The sequence below is a fragment of the Sorex fumeus genome, unplaced genomic scaffold (genome assembly GCF_029834395.1).
Source record: "Sorex fumeus unplaced genomic scaffold, SorFum_2.1 ptg000005l, whole genome shotgun sequence".
Classification (NCBI taxonomy): domain Eukaryota; kingdom Metazoa; phylum Chordata; class Mammalia; order Eulipotyphla; family Soricidae; genus Sorex; species Sorex fumeus.
The window spans coordinates 6,734,242-6,750,000 of NW_026606062.1; the positions used below are offsets into that span (position 1 = coordinate 6,734,242).

The window sequence follows — 15,759 nt, forward strand, 5'->3', positions numbered from 1 at the left end:
GTAAGCACTGAGCACCATGGGCTATGGGCCCCACAGCCCACTGAAAATAAGTATAGAACCTTTTGGGGGCTGGGGAGATGGCTCAAAGGGCTAGCACACATATTGCTGTGAGGTAAAAATCGAGTCGAATTCTAAATTTGTGTGGAATATCTGTTTGTTCCTGTTATATCTTTAAAAAAAATTTTTTTTGGTTTTAAACCACATCCGGTGGGTTTATTCCTGAATCACTCCTGCTAGGGCTCGGGGGACCATATGGGGTGCCAGGGATGGAACCCAGGTTAGCCGCGTGCAAGGCAAGCGCCTTATCGGCCCCAGCAAGGTAGATTTTTTTTTTTTTTTTGCTTTTTGGGTCATGCCTAGCAATACTCAGGGGTTACTCATGGCTCTGCACTCAGGAATCACTCCTGGCGGTGCTGGGGAACCATATGGGATGCCGGGAATCGAACCCGGGACGGCCACATGCAAGGCAAATGTCCTACCCGCTGTACTATCGTTTTGACCCCCCAGCAAGGTAGATTTTACTAAAGCTTACTTAGAAAAGATGTGAGGGGAGAGAAAGGGAGAAGTGTGTTCAATAGAGAAAAAGACTTTTCCGGAACAGGAATAGGGAGACAAAGAAACAGTCATCAGGCAAGTGAGACGCGTGTCCAAGGGACAACATGGGCTTGAAGAGCTTCTTTTTTTGCTTCTTGATCTGACATCCAAAACAATGCTGATGGAAATTGGTTCCAGTGGACACTTCCTGTGTTCCTGCCTGACCCTGAGACCCCCCTGGACCCGGGCTTCCCTGGTCAGGAGTGTTCTGGGGGGCTGGATGCTCGGGTCACTCCTCTTCTCCCTCCCCCTCACGCAGAGACCCTGGACAACTCCCTCCCTACTCATCTCTCTGGAAGAGGGAAATCATTGTGTACCCCATCCTCAGTTTCTGTGAGGATCAAATGTCTCCAGGTGTATCCACATTCATGTTCATACCTGATACATACACTGTCAATAGGCCCAGCAGACGTGTGTGCTTGGCCAGTAGTGACCCACGTGGTCTGGTTCCACATTGTCGTTACTGATGCTGCAATGCTTGCGTGTTTGGTGCTTATCTTATATCAGGTTAAAGAAGCTTCCTTTTCTGGGCTGGAGAGAGAGAAATGCAGGAGGCCTGGGTTTGATCCGCAGAACCTCTGGGAGCACCTGCTGAGAGAAGCCCCTTAGCACAGCTCAGGGCAGCCCCCAAATCAACCAGCAAGATAAAAAAAAGGAAAAAAGTAAAGAAGTTTCCTTTTATTATTTTTTCCCTGGAATTTTTTTAACTTTTTTTTTCTTTTGGGGTCACACACTCAAGGATGCTCAGGGGTTTCTCCTGGCTCTGCACTCAGGAATTACTCCTGACAGTGCTCAGGTGACCATATGGGATTCCGGGGATTGAACTCGGGTCCGCCGCATGCAAGGCAAACGCTGTACTATGGCTCCAGCCCATTTCCTTGAAATTTTTATTCTCAACCAGGTATGAGAATTATATGAATTAGTTTTTTTCCTACATTTTCGGAGACCTTTTCTTGTCATCTGTTTTCGTGGTGAAGGATACCAGTTTATCTTCCAAAGTTGCTCCGTTCTTTGAAGGTCCCAGGATTGATTCTTTCAGTCACATGCTTTACTGTTTGCGGCTAAATTCGGTTTTTACCTATTTAGAGCTTTTGCCAAGGAGATGTTCTGTGTGGAATTTCCCTTGCCAGCATCAGTGGGAGTTTGAACAAGATGGAAATTTGAAGCTGGTGGTTTCCATCCATTTCTCTGCTTTGGAACGGATTGTGTAACTTGGAGCTGGAGAGATCGTACAGAGAAAAGGCACTTTCCTTGCTCATGAATGACATTGATTTTAACCCCAGTACGTGGCCCTGAGCACATGCAGTGCCAAGAGCGATCCCTGAGCACAGAACCAGAAATAAGCCCTGAGCACAGTTAGGTGCAGGCCCCCCACCCAGTCCCAAATAAATAAATTAAGTAAATAACTAAATAATTATATTGGCATTGGATTTTTTGAAAGATAAGAAAATGCAGATAAGTGAAAGGAAGATAATAAAACATACGTGCAGATTCAAACATAATTAAAATTTGAATATGTCCTGTCCTGTCCTCCCGTTGTTCATTGATTTGCTCGAGTGGGCCCAGTAACGTCTCCATCTTGAGACTTGTTGTTACTGTGTTTGGCATATCGTCATGGGTAGCTTGCCAGGCTCTGCCATGCGGGCGAGATACTATCCTTCCAAATATTTTTCCGTTTAATAAACCATTTCTTTTTTTTTAATTTAAATATAAGAGTTCTGCTATTTATTCAGCCACTGATTACATTGATTGATAGTAACCATTTCTTAGTAATTCAGGAAATATGGGTTTTAAAAAAAATCTTTATTCAACTCTGTACTTGGGTAGACCATTGTATTGTTTTGTTCTTTGTGAAATATTTTCCAATTTGTAGCATTGCATTGTAGCACTGTCCTCCCGTTGTTTATCGATTTTCTCGAGCAGGCCCAGTAACGTCTCCATTGTGAGACTTGTTGTTACTGTGTTTGGCATATTGAATACATCACGGGTAGCTTGCCAGGCTTTTCCGTGAGGGCAAGATACTCTCAGGAGCTTGCCGGGCTCTCCGAGAGGGGCGGAGGAACTGAACCCGGCTTGGCTGGGCTGGCTGCATGCAAGGCAAATGCCCTACCACTGTGCTATCGCTCCAGCCCTTCTTCTAATTTGTAAAAAACTGAAAAGCTATGACAAATATTAGGCAGAAAAAAAAAAGACAATTTTCACGAACTCTTCCTCTCTTTTCCTCTTTGCCTCTATTTTTTTCCCCCTTGTTATGGAAAGAGGATGAAAGAGTGTGGAAAAAGGAGGGGGAATTTGGTAGAAAAATGAAATGACCTTCAGCAATGGAAGAAGCCAAACCTCCCCCAGTGAAGAGCTCTGGCTGTGTCCCCACCCACTTTGGGGGGAGGAGAGGAGACAGAAATCCTTGTGAACTTGCAATTTTTCCTAGCCAGGGATTGGGGGGGGAAGGGAGGAAAGATGAAGTGGAGGAGGAAGATGTCAAAACTGAAAGTGAGTTTTCTCTACTATAACTTGGTACTGGTAAGATCAAGGGGTGCAAATCAAGCCCTGAATGTCCCTAAGAGATTCTGAGCTCCAGACAATTGTGTTTTTTTTTGGGGGGGGGGTTGGTCCTCCACAACCAGTGGTGCTTGGGGGTATTCTTGGTTCTATGCTCAGGAGTGGTTCTCAGTGGTGCTCAGGGGACCATCCGGTGCCAGGGTTCAGCCCTAGACCTCCAACATGCAAAGTGAACAGTCGACCCCCAGAAACTCCTCCCCTGCTCTGACCTCCAGATAGCTGGAACAACACATTGGCATAGTCTCAAAGGCAGGTCAGCGACATCCCACTGCGGGGGGTGGGGGGGATGGGGTGGGAGTCTCCCCAAAGCTTGTGCCTTTATTCATGATGGTCATCTTCTTGAGCACGCTCTTGATAACCACGTGGGTTTGCTGGCTTCTTTGCAGTTCAAGTTGCCTTAGCTTTTGGCGCCAGGATATTAGGACATATCCGCAATTTATGCGAAGGTAAATTTGACTTCCTTGAACGCCTCCCCGACAGTTTGCTCCTGAGGATCTTCGCGTACCTGGATCTCGAAGACATCGCCCGGCTCTCGCAAACGTCACAAAGATTTTCGAAGGTACCACTTCTGTGTCGATGCAGAATTCCCGCGGGGCTCTCTTCAAGTCGCTGTTTATTTTCCCCCTTCCCATTCTGGGGTCACACCCGATGGTGCTAGGAGTTTACTCCTGCCTCTGCCTTTGGGCATCACTCCTGGCGGGATTCAGGGACCCTCTCTGGTGCCAGGGGTGGACCCCAGGTTGGCTGCATGCAAGGCAAGTGCCCGGCCTGCTGTACTCTCTCTCTCCGACCCCTGCTTTTGTGCTTTTGTTTTGATAAGTATCGCGTTGGTTTAGTATTTGCCTTTAACACAGCAAGCATTTGTTGAATTCTTGCTTTGTGATGGACATGGTCCCAATCCAGAAGCCACAGAGAGGAGATGTGATTCTTTTTTTTTTCTCCTTGTTTTTAAAATATTTTTTACTCTTTTTATTTTATTTATTAATTAATTTATTTTGAATACCCATCCCTCCACCAGTGACCATTTCCCACCACCACGGATCCCACCCCTCCCCCTCCCCCCTCATCCCACCCTGTCTCTGTGGCAGGGCATTCCCTTTTGTTCTCTCTCTCCTATCAGGTGTTGTGGTTTGTATAAGAGTTAAGCCTGATTTTCAGGGAGAAACATTGGATGATTTACTTTCCATTGATCACTTTGTATATAGGGAGATGTCAGTTTGGAGTAAACGTCCTGGTTCCCGCATACTCAAGCTATGCTTGTAGAGGTTCCTGGTCACCAGGGTTCCATCTGGAGGAGGCGGGATGCAGCACCTACCCCATCTGGGACTTCCCAGTGATCTCAGCTCTTTTGGGGACCTGGTGCATTCTCCGGGAGCTGTGGTGCCGCCCAGCGGCCTTTCTTCTCTGCGGCTGTGTGCTGTAAAGATGGAGCTGGGGGGCGGGTTGTGGGCATGACTTCCGGAGTCAGAGGTTACCTGGGAGCCGGGCAGTGCCGGCAGTTTGAAGTAAAAGTCCAAGTCCTGGTTCCCGCATACTCGGGCTATGCTTGTAGAGGCTCATGGTCACCGGGGTTCCAACTGGAGGAGGAGGTGGAGATGTGATTCTTGTCCTTGAGGCGCTTACTATAGCAGGAGACATGTACACAAAGAGAAATCACTGGACAACTCGGGGCCAGAGGGCTAGTGCCGCAAGTAGGTGCTAACCTTGCACGTGTTCAACCCAGGGTCAATCCCCGGGACCACACAGAGTCCCCAAACCCTGCCAGGGGTGATCCCTGACTGCAGATTTAGGAGTAAGCCAAAAAAAACACAGCAGCGAAGAAATCAGTGTGTCACTGAGCCTCGGAGCAGAGAGGTATGATGATGCGGTCAGATTAAAGCTGATTCCTCTGCCTGGCATCTCAGAAGCAGGTTACTTTTTCTGGGTTTTGAGAGGAAGAGGCCTGATACGTCACAGGAGAGTAGGGGGCAAAGTCCATTGATGAAAGAACAGCAGGTCAGAGAAAACGGCTTGGAAAGATCAGAACAGGTGCTTAGCATGCAAAAGCCGTGGGTTCAAGCCCCAGCACTGTCGGAAGTAAATCCCAAGTGGAGGGCAGCCCTTAACCATCTCCGAATGTGACCCAGAAACCAAAAAAAAAAAAAAAGGAAAAAATGCAATGTTTGCCTTTCAAGAAGATTCACTCCCTAATCGTTCCTTCCTCCCTTCCTCCTTCTTCCTTCCTCCCTTCCTCCCTCCTTTCTTTCTTCCTCCCTTCCTCCTTCCTTCCTTCCTTCCTTCTTTCTTTCTTGGTCACACCTGGTAATGCTCCTGGCTCTGAACTCAGGAATTACTCCTGGCAGTGCTCAGGGGAACCATTTGGAATGCTGGGGACAGAACCTGGGTCAGCTGTGTGCAAGGCAAACACCCTCCCTGCTGTACTATCGCTCTGGTCCCATGGCCTATCTTTCATTTAGAAAAGTCAGTGCTTTCCATGTGAATGTGGTCACCGTTTTTGGTTTTTAAGTATTCACTTCAGTGATACAATCTGCACTACTTCAGATATAAAAGAATATATAAGTATAAAAGAGTATAAAAGATAAACACTTTTACTTGATTTACTCCTACAAATGGAGAACAATAATACATAATTATGGAAATCACTCTTATCATTAAAATTAAAGAAAAAAATAAAGAAGGAGGGGCCAGAGAGATAGCCCAGTGGGTAGGGCCCTTTCTTGCACACAGCTCACCCAGGTTAGATCCCCAGCACCCCTTATGGTGCCCTGTGCGTGCCAGAGAGTAAGCCCCGAGCACACTGGGTGTGACCAAATACCAAAAATAAATGTAGAAGCGAAGGATTTTACTTACATATGGCAAAATGAGACTCTCTGGTTTTTCTTCTTTTTTTTTTTTCCCTTTTTCTTTTTGAAGTACGATAGTTTTTATGTAAAGACCTACCCTTAGAGAACTGTGAGGGGAGAGAAGGAGAGCAAAGCGTGTTCAAGAGAGGACGTGGGCTTGGAAAAGAGCTCCGGGGTTTCCTAACAGACTCCTGCTTTGTTGCTCACATCTGCGTCAGATCGAGAGCTTATATCTTTATATTTTGAAATTTCATTTCTTGTCTTCGCCTAAATACACCTGTGGATGATTTCTTCAGTACTAGGTCAGGCTGCTTCTCTTTTTGAAGAGATCTTATATTTTTTTTTGACATCTTATATTTGGAAGGCTTGCTACTCAAACGCTATTAGTACCCACACCATTGAAATTGATACTCTGAACTTTTTTCCTCTTCTCTTCAAGATACAGATGGCCCTTTATTACCTTCATTCCACCCACTCAACCTCACCTTAATGGGCCTCTTCTCACTTTTCACTGTTCTATTCCCAGCATCAGGAAGAGAGTTCCATGAGCAAGGCCCTTGTTTTTTTTTTTGTTGTTGTTGTTGTTGTTTTGTTTTGGTTTGGTTTTGATTTTTTGGTAGGTAAAGGGAAGTTTATTCTACTATAATTTCCACTTATATTTTATTTATCTTTTTTATTAGTGAAACGCCATGAGGTACAGTTATAGACTTGCAGATTTTTGTGCTTGGGTTCCAGTTATACAATGATCAAGTACCCATCCCTCCACCAGTGCCCATTCTCCACCACCACGGGTTCCAGTATCCCTCCCACCCCCTCACCCTCCCATACCACCCTGCCTCTGTGGCAGGGCATTCCCTTTTGTTCTCTATCTCTCTCCTTTTGGGTCCTGTGGTTTGCAAGAGAGGCATTGGGTGGCAGTCATGCTTGGTCTATAGTCTATTTTCAGCATGCTTCTCCCATCTTGGGAGGATCCTTCCAACACCCTTTATTTGGTGCTCCCTTCTCTATCTGAGCTTCCTTTTCCCCTAGCACATGTGGCTGGGCAAGGCCCTTGTTTTGCATGCTGCAGCCAAACCCGCATTCGAACCCCGGCACCCCATATGACCCCCTGAGTCCCACCAGAAGTGATCCCTGAGCACAGAGTCAGGAGTAAGCCCTGAGGACGGCTGGGTGTAGCTCGAAAACCAGACCAAAACAATCTCGGGGGCCCAGGGAGATGGTTCATGGGCTGGATGCTGAGTTTGGACTGTGGGTTCCATCGCTGGCCCCTCTGGGCCTCCGGAGCCCCGTGGGGGTCACTCTGATCACCCCCAGCACCACTGGGCAGGCTTCCTCTAGTTTCAACATTCTGCCCTTGCCGAGAAGCTCATCGTCAGACACTCACATGTCAATGACGCCGACAGGCGGGCTGCTGCTAGAAGTTTCTGCCAGCCGCTGGGTTCCATCCTGGACGCATGGTGAGGGGCTTCCTGGTAATTCAGGGCTCCTGGAGGCAGATGGTATTCATCCCTCATGTGGTCTGTTGGTTTGGGTTGCTGGTGGGGGAGCCTCTCCTTAAGTTGGGGGACCACTCCCAGGGGTGCTCAGGGGACCGTGTGGGTGGGGCGGGGGCCTCAGTCCTCTCCCTGAGCACGTGGCTTCTCCCCGGGTCACTCATGTCCACTCTGCTCCTCCCCGCCCAGGAGGCCGCTGGGATTCACAGTCTCAGTTCTGGGGACGACAAGAGTCGCCCAAGGTCACTCACTCGCTCCCTGCCACAGTGAGAAAACTTCTGTTTGTGTCCAAATGTCGTCTGTCCTCCCACGACCTCTGGCCTCCTCTCGGGCTGGAAGGTGTTCTTGTAGCCCCGTGCCGTCCTGCCCTTTATCTCACCGCTTCACGAAGCGTCTGTGTGAAACCCCGAGGGATGAATGTGCTAGCAAGTCATTTGTGTTCAAATCCTTGGACCTCCATCCCCCAAGCGTTAGGCCAGACCGCTACCACCTGCCTCCTGCCCCCTGGGGTCCACTCGTCTCATCTCTATTAAATTTATAGTTGTTTTGTTGGGCTCCCCCTGGGAGTGCTCACGGCTGACTCCTGACTCTGTGCTCAGGGGTCACGCCTTCAGGGGGTCAGGGACCCTACGTGGTGTTAGGGCCGGAACCCGGGGTGGCTGCTTGCAAGGCAAAAGCGCCTTCCCCCCTGTCCCACCTCCCAGGCCCTGTCACCGTTGTCTCGCTTCCTAACTGCTTGCCATTTCAGACTGACAGCCGCGTCAGCCCTTCCCCTGCCTCCCCTGCTGCCCAGACCCTCTGTGACCCGCACAGCCAACAGCACGAGGTGGCCACTACAGAAGCCACGGGCTGGCCTACATGGCAAGCTGGGATTCTGCACTGCCCTTGGTTCCTATTTTTTATTTATTTATTTATTTATTTATTGCTTTTTGGGTCACACTCGACGATGCTCCTGGCTCTGCACTCAGGAGTTACCCATGGTGGTGCTCAGGGGACCATATGGGATGCTGGGAATCGAACCTGGGTCCGCCGCGTGCAAGGCAAACGCCCTAGCCGCTGTGCTATCACTCCGGCCCCGGTTCCTATTTTTTAAAGTTTCCCACTGCTTCCATTCTCTCTCTCTCTCTCTCTCTCTCTCTCTCTCTCTCTCTCTCTCTCTCTCTCTCTCTCTCTCCTCTCTCTCTTTTCTCTTTCTCTCTCTCCATTAATTCTCTCAAATCGGCCTCATCCATCAAAAGACAACAACTCAGGACTCATCCATTGTTACCTCCCCTGCTGGAAAGAGGAGCCCTGGTCACCCGCCTCCCTACGTCCTCCCTGGCCCCAGGGCAATGACACGGGAGCGAGGACAGCCCGGGAAGCTGACTGGGAGCTGGGTGATGCCTCCTCTGGGGGCTGTGAGGTGCCCCTGCCTTCAGGGAAGCTTGGTGTGCTCTGCAGCAAACCGGGTGACTTGGCAAAATGGAGATGGCAATCTTGTTATTAGGGTTTTTTTGTTTTTCTCATTTTTTATTTTATTTTATTTTTTGTTGGGGAGAAGCAACAAACCACACTTGGTACATGGGGGCTCCTCCTAGCTCTGTGCTCAGCCCCCAGGAAATGCTCAGGGACCATGTGGAACTGGGAGCCATTCATGGTCTGTCCACATGCAAAGCAAGAGGCTTAACCCCTGGACAATCCCTCTGGCCCAAATTATTATTTTTTTGTGTGTGTATGTGTGTGTGTGTGTGTGTGTGTGTGTGTGTGTGTGTGTGTGTGGTGGGGAGTCACACCTGACAGTGCTCAGGGCTTACTCCTGGCTCTGTGTTCTAAGATCACTCCTGATAGAGCTTGGTAGACATACATGGTGCTAGGGATCAAACCTGGGCTGGCCTGTGCAAGGCGAACACCCTACCCATATTCTTTTTCTCTGGCTCCCCCAATTGTCCTTTATAATGAATTGATGTTTTCCCAGGGGTGGGGGTAGTTTGGCCGCACCTGCTCAGGGATCGCTTCCCGGTGGTCTTGGGGACCCTACAGAGTGCCCGGGATCTGAACTGGGCTTGGTCGTGTGCAACCCAAGTGCCTTAAGCTCTGGACCGTCTCTCGGGCCCAAATCATCCTTTCTTAGAAACCCGGTCCTGGCTCTCAGACAGGCTTGGCTGCTGCCCTTTCTCCAGTGCTCTGGGTGTTCCCTACATAAACCACAACGCATCCCCACTCTGAAGAAACACATGCAATGACGCAAGATAGTGGCCCCACATGGGGACAGCCGTGGGCCTGGAGCCTCGGAGTAAGGGGCGTGTGCTTTGAGGCTGTCAGCCCTCACCACCCACAGCGGGCACCTGCTGTCTGCCAGCGAATAGCAGAGCGGCCACGGGCATGCTCTCAGAGTCGCCCGAACACCGCCCCACAGATACGGCGAAAATCCGACTTTCTAGTTGGGAAGTTTTGGGGACAGTTGGCATAGGGCTCCTCCTCTTCCTCCTCCTCCTCTTCCTCCTCCTCCTCCTCCTCCTCCTCCCCCTCCTCCTCCTCCTCCTCTTCCTCCTCCTCTTCTTCTTCCTCCTCCTATTCTCCTTGTCCTCTTCCTCCTTCTCCTCTTCTTCTTCCTCCTCCTCTTCTCCTCTTGTTCCTCCTCCTATTCTCCTCCTCCTCCTCCTCCTCCTCCTCCTCTTCCTCCTCCTCCTCCTCTTCCTCCCACTCCTTCTCTTCCTCCTCCTGCTCCTGGCCTCCCTCCTCCTCCTCTTCCTCCTCCTCCCTTCCTCCTCCTTCTCCTTCTCCTCCTTCTTCTTCTCTCTTTTTCTCTCCTTTTTGCATTATGATTTGCACAATAGGTACTAAGAGGTTATCGTGCATGTCCCTTTACCTTCTCTCAGCGCTCAGTTCTTGTCCAGAGCGATCATTTCCGACTATCCTTGTTGTAGTGGTCCCTTCTGTTTCCTAACTGCCCTCCTCCCTCACTTGTGGCAAGTTTCCAACCATGGGCCAGTCCTCCTTCTGGCCCTTGTTCTCACTGACCTTGGGTATGAACACACACACACACACACACACACACACACACACACGAAGAGACTAAAGCTGAGCGTTGACCTAGAGAGATCACCCTCGGAACGTTTGTGCGTCTGTTAAGTTCGTGCACCACCACCAGGGGGCGGTATAGTCACGCCACACTCAGCTAGCCTTGGGTGTGGATAAAGGCCTCCTTGTAACCCGGCACCTGCCCAGTTAAAGGGTTCCCAGGCTGGGGAGTCTTTGATGAGGGCTTTTTTTTTTTTTTTTTTTTTACATAGACCAACTGGTAATATAAAATAAAACTTCAAGTCTAGGATAAAATGTGCTTAACAGAAGCCCCTCCAGCAGACATTTTAGCTCCCTTTTGCAAATGTTCCCCATCACCCCTCCAACCCCTGCTCACAACTTCAGGGTTTTCTCCCACAACCTCTGTTGTAAAAAAAAAAAAAAACCATTGCCCAGTAACTGGGACGATGGTCCAGTGGTGGGGCAGGTGTTTGCATTGGACACGGCTGACCGGGATTCAATCCAAGCATGCCAGGAATGATTCCTGAGTGCAGAGCCAGGAGTCGGCCCTGAGCACCGCTGGGCGTGACCCCAAACCAAACTAAAGCAAACAAAAATGCCTCGGCCTGAGCCATTTTGTATGGGCAGTGGGACAGTCCTCCATGTGGTGTGGGTGCGTCTCCTGGTTGCATGTGGCCCCCTGCTACTATATTTGGTGCCTACATTTGGGGTCTGCATCAGTGCAACTAGAAACGGGACCCAGGGGACAGCTGACGGTAGGATGAGATGACAGGAGTCTTTGGGCCACACCTGGTGATGCTCAGGGGTTACTCCTGGTGCTGTGCTCAGGGCTCACTACTGGTGGGGCCCAGAGGACCGGATGGGGTGCCAGGACCCAGCTGGGGTGAGTCGTATGCTCGGCGAGGACCCCAATCCCCTGTGTCATCTCTGGGCCCACCCTCTTTGAAATATTTGTCCAATGAGTCATTTCTGACAGCCAAGTTCAGGACACCATACATTGATTTTTGTGATGCTGAGGAATCTAATCCAAGTCTCGGGCCGCATCTCTACACCCCTCCCCCCTCCCCAACTGCCAGGAGATGGTTTGAGTCGATGCCAGCTTCTGTGTTAGCTGATGGAATCACCTAAATGAGGTTCATCCCAAGGAGCCTCCCTTCTCTCTCCTGCAGGCCTTGGAGCTTGTAATCACTTTTAAATTGCAAGTATATAGTGAATACGTTAGAAACACTCTCAAGGTTGGAAAGACAGCACCGGGCTGAAGGTTCTAGCACCGGGGAGGGGTCAGGGGAGAGGCTCTTATACGTGGCCAATGTCGCTTTAATTCCTGGCACCCATATAGTCCCCTGAGCACAGAGCCAGGAGTAAGCCCTGGGCATTGCTGGGTGTGACCTCAGTACTCTCATCCCCAAATAAAAAAAAATTCTCTGACTCTTTCAAAGAAAACTCCACCGAGGGCTGGAGTGATAGCACAGCGGGTAGGGCATTTGCCTTGCACATGGCTGATCTGGGTTCTATTCCCAGCATCCCATACGGTCCCCTGAGCACCGCCAGGAGTAATTCCTGAGTGTAGAGCCAGGAGTAACTCCTGAACATCGCTGGGTGAGACCCAAAAAGCAAAAAACAAAACAAAACAAAACAGAAAACCCCTCGGGGCGTGTGCCTTGCACGCAGCCCACCCCGGTTCGATCCTCAGCATTTCCTGTGGTTCCTTGAGCACCATCAGGAGTGATTCCTGAGCGGAGAGCCAGGAGGAAGCCCTGAGCACCGCGGGGTGGACCCAAGAAACCAAAAAAAATAATTTATTTTATTTTTATTTTTTTAAATTAATTTTTTTTTTTTTTTTTTTTGCTTTTTGGGTCACACCCAGCAGTGCACGGGGGTTACTCCTGGCTCTGCGCTCAGGAATTACCCCTGGCGGTGCTCAGGGGACCATATGGGATGCTGGGAATAGAACCCTGGTCGGCCACGTGCAAGGCAAACGCCCTACCCGCTGTGCTATTGCTCCAGCCCCCCCCCAAAAAAAAATTAAAAGGAGAGAAAGACAGAAATAAAGAAAAGCCCTGAGCACTCCCCAGCAGCCCTGGCAGGGTAGACTAATGGGTGGGATACAGCTCAAGATCACAGACACCCCCTCCCTTGTCCCCCCCCACCAGCAGGTCACACGGTCACAGCAGCTTTTGTGTCTGACACTCAGACTCCTCGTGGGGTGAAGCTCTTGGGGTGTTGTGCCCACTGGACCTGCGGAGACGCAGCCTGAGTGCCACTCGCCATGTCCTGCCTGACCACCCTCCCTCCCTTAGTTTCTGCTGTGGTTTCACTGGCAGGAAGTGGGGGAGCATCACCCACCCTCGGGTGCTGTGCATGCTGGGAGGGGCTCACACGGTGGGGGTGCCAGCTCCCTGGCTGTGCTTCACAGCCGTCATGCATAAGGCTGCCACCCGGCAGACAAATCAGACAAGGAGAATCCTGGGTCCAGAGATGCTTAATTACGGCAGCTTGGAAGCCAGTGGTCTCGTGCAGAGCCCAGAGGGGTGCCGGGTCCCAGCCAGAGAAGCCCCTGGAAGGGTCTCCCTAGAGAATGGCTTCCCTGGCCACCCCCGGGTGCTCCATCATGCCCCAGGGTGGCGTCATCGTGCACCAAAGGCTCTAAGTAACACCTGCCATCCGCTACGGGCCAGTTACACACAGCCATCGTATTATTTTATTATTTTTTTCTTTTTCTTTTTATATATTTTTATTAGTGAAACGCCATGAGGTACAGTTGTAGACTTACAAATTTTTGTGCTTGGGTTTCAATTATACAATGATCAAATACCCATCCCTCCACCAGTGCCCATTTCCCACCACCACGGATCCCAGTATCCCTCCCACCCCTCATCCCCCCATCCCACCCTGCCTCTGTGGCAGGGCATTCCCTTTTGTTTTCTCTCTCCTTTTGGGTATTGCGGTCTGCAAAAGAGGCATTGAATGGCACTTATGTTCGGTCCATAGTCTACTTTCAGCATTCATCTCCCATCCTGGGAGGATCCTCCAAACACCCTTTATTTGGTGCTCCCTTCTCTATCTGAGCTGCCCTTTCCCCTAGAATGCCCGGCTGACCTCTAAGCCATGGAGTAATCCTCATGGTACTGATCTCGGCTATTCTTGGGTATTAATCTCCTTTTTTGTTACTTTATGTCCCCCAGATGAATGCAATCTTTCTATGTCTGTCCCTCTGACAGGGACAGACTCATTTCGCTTAGCATGATTCTTTCCATGTAGTACCACTTGTATGTAAATTTCATGACTTCATCTTTTCTAACAGCTACATAGTTCTCCATTGTATAGATATACCAAAGTTTCTTTAACCAGTCATCTGTTTTGGGGCACTCAGGGTTTTTTTTTAAATTTTATTCTTTGTGACATATTTTCCAATTTGTAAATAACTGAAAAGCTATGACATATATATACACATATATACATACATATATATAGATAGATAGATATTTCTTTTGGGGGTCACACCTGGTGATGCTCAGGGGTTACTCCTGACTCTGCACTCAGGAGTTACTCCTGGCGGTGCTCAGGGTACCCGGTGGGCCGCGTGCAAGGCCAATGCCCTACCCGCTGTGCTGTCACTCCAGCCCCAAGTTATGTATGACAAATACTAGACAGAAAAACAGGGCCTGCTCTGCTCACGGGGAGGAGCTCTCGGCAGTGGCAGGCAGAGGAAGAAGGAGGGGGCTGGCGTGAGGGTCGCAGAGGAGAGGCAGGGCTGTGACGGGTTCCCTCTTGGGAGTCCGAGGCAGTCCCTGGTGTGGGGACAGCGGGGTGGGTGGGCACCTGGTGGGGTTGGGGGCGGGTGGGAAGACTGTGATGCCAGGGATCAAAGGGAGTCAGCCACCCGCCTGGCGAGCACCTTCGCCCTGGTTGTGGCCCTGGCGAGCCAAGTCCATGGGCCATGATGGGTTTGATGCCATGGGTCGCAGTGGCCCTGACGTATCCTGCATGCTGACGTCCCTGCCCAGGCAGGGAGGGGCAAGGCCTGACCCTCACCGAGCCCTCCCCCCACCCCGCCCCTCTTCCCTCTCCACCCCCCACCCCTGCAGTTGTGCAAGTGTGAGGAGCTCTGGGAGAGGATCGTGCGGGCCGCCTGCGACACCGTGAGCCCGGACATGAGGGCGCTGGCCGCCGAGGTGGGCTGGAGGCAGATGTTCTTCTTCACCAATAAGCTGCAGTTACAGCGCCAGCTGCGGAGGCGGAGGCAGAGGCATGGGCGGCCACCCGCCAGGGGGCGCCGTAGGGCCGGGCCCCGCCTCGCGCGCACACCTGGCTCAGGGCTGAAACATCCCATTCAGGAGCGGAATAAACCTTGTTTGACTCAAGGGGGCCGGTTCCGTGACATCCCTGCTCGGTTCCTCTGGTTGTCTTCTGTGGCTCGGCCCCTGTTTTTTTTTTTTCTTTTTCCCCAAGACAGTCTGGACTGCGTTGGTCATCCGCCCTGGTCACCCCCCCCCCCCCCCCCCCCCCCCCGCCAAAAATAAAAGGACCCCCGACATGATTGTCACTCAATGCATCTTTGGCAAACCACAGCAACCAAAAGGAGAGAGAGAACAGAAGGGAATTTATTTATTTAGTTAGTTATTTTTTATTAGTGAAACACCATGAGGTACAGTTATAGACTTACAAATTTTTGTGCTTGGGTTTCAGTTATACAATGATCAAGTACTCATCCCTCCACCAGCGCCCATCCTCCACCACCACGGGTCCCAGCATCCCTCCCACCCCCGTCCCCCCCATCCCACCCTGCCTCTGTGGCAGGGCATTCCCCCTTGTTCTTTCTCTCTCTCTCTCTCTCTCTCTCTCCTTTTGGGTGTGGTGGTTTGCAAAAGAGGCAATAGGTGGCAATTTAAACCTGAATGTGCGGGTGCATTCAAGTGCACTGGAGGGGGCAGGGTTGGGATGGGGGGGGATGGGAGGGTGGAAGGATACTGGGGTCATTGGTGGTGGAGAATGAGCACTGGTGGAGGGATTGACACTCGATCATTGTATAACTGAAACCCCAAGCACAAAAATTTGTAAGTCTTGGGGCTGGAGTGATAGTACAGCGGGTAGGGCGTTTGCCTTGCACGCAGCCGACCCGGGTTCGATTCCTAGCATCTCATATGGTCCCCCGAGCACCTCCAGGAGTAATTCCTGAGTGCATGAGCCAGGAGTCACCCCTGTGCATCGCTGGGTGTGACCAAAAAAGCAAAAAAAAAAAAATTTAA

General features: G+C 50.6%; 1 protein-coding gene across 1 annotated transcript in view; it reads left to right on the forward strand.

Moving 5' to 3' along the window:
• Nucleotides 1–15,759, forward strand: part of FBXO36 (F-box protein 36) — a 109,180-nt gene that overhangs the window by 84,465 nt on the left and 8,956 nt on the right. The window contains exons 3-4 of the mRNA XM_056121415.1: nt 3,540–3,712; nt 14,599–14,788. Coding sequence (XP_055977390.1) covers nt 3,540–3,712; nt 14,599–14,788 — 363 coding nt within the window. The remainder of the gene's footprint in view (nt 1–3,539; nt 3,713–14,598; nt 14,789–15,759) is intronic.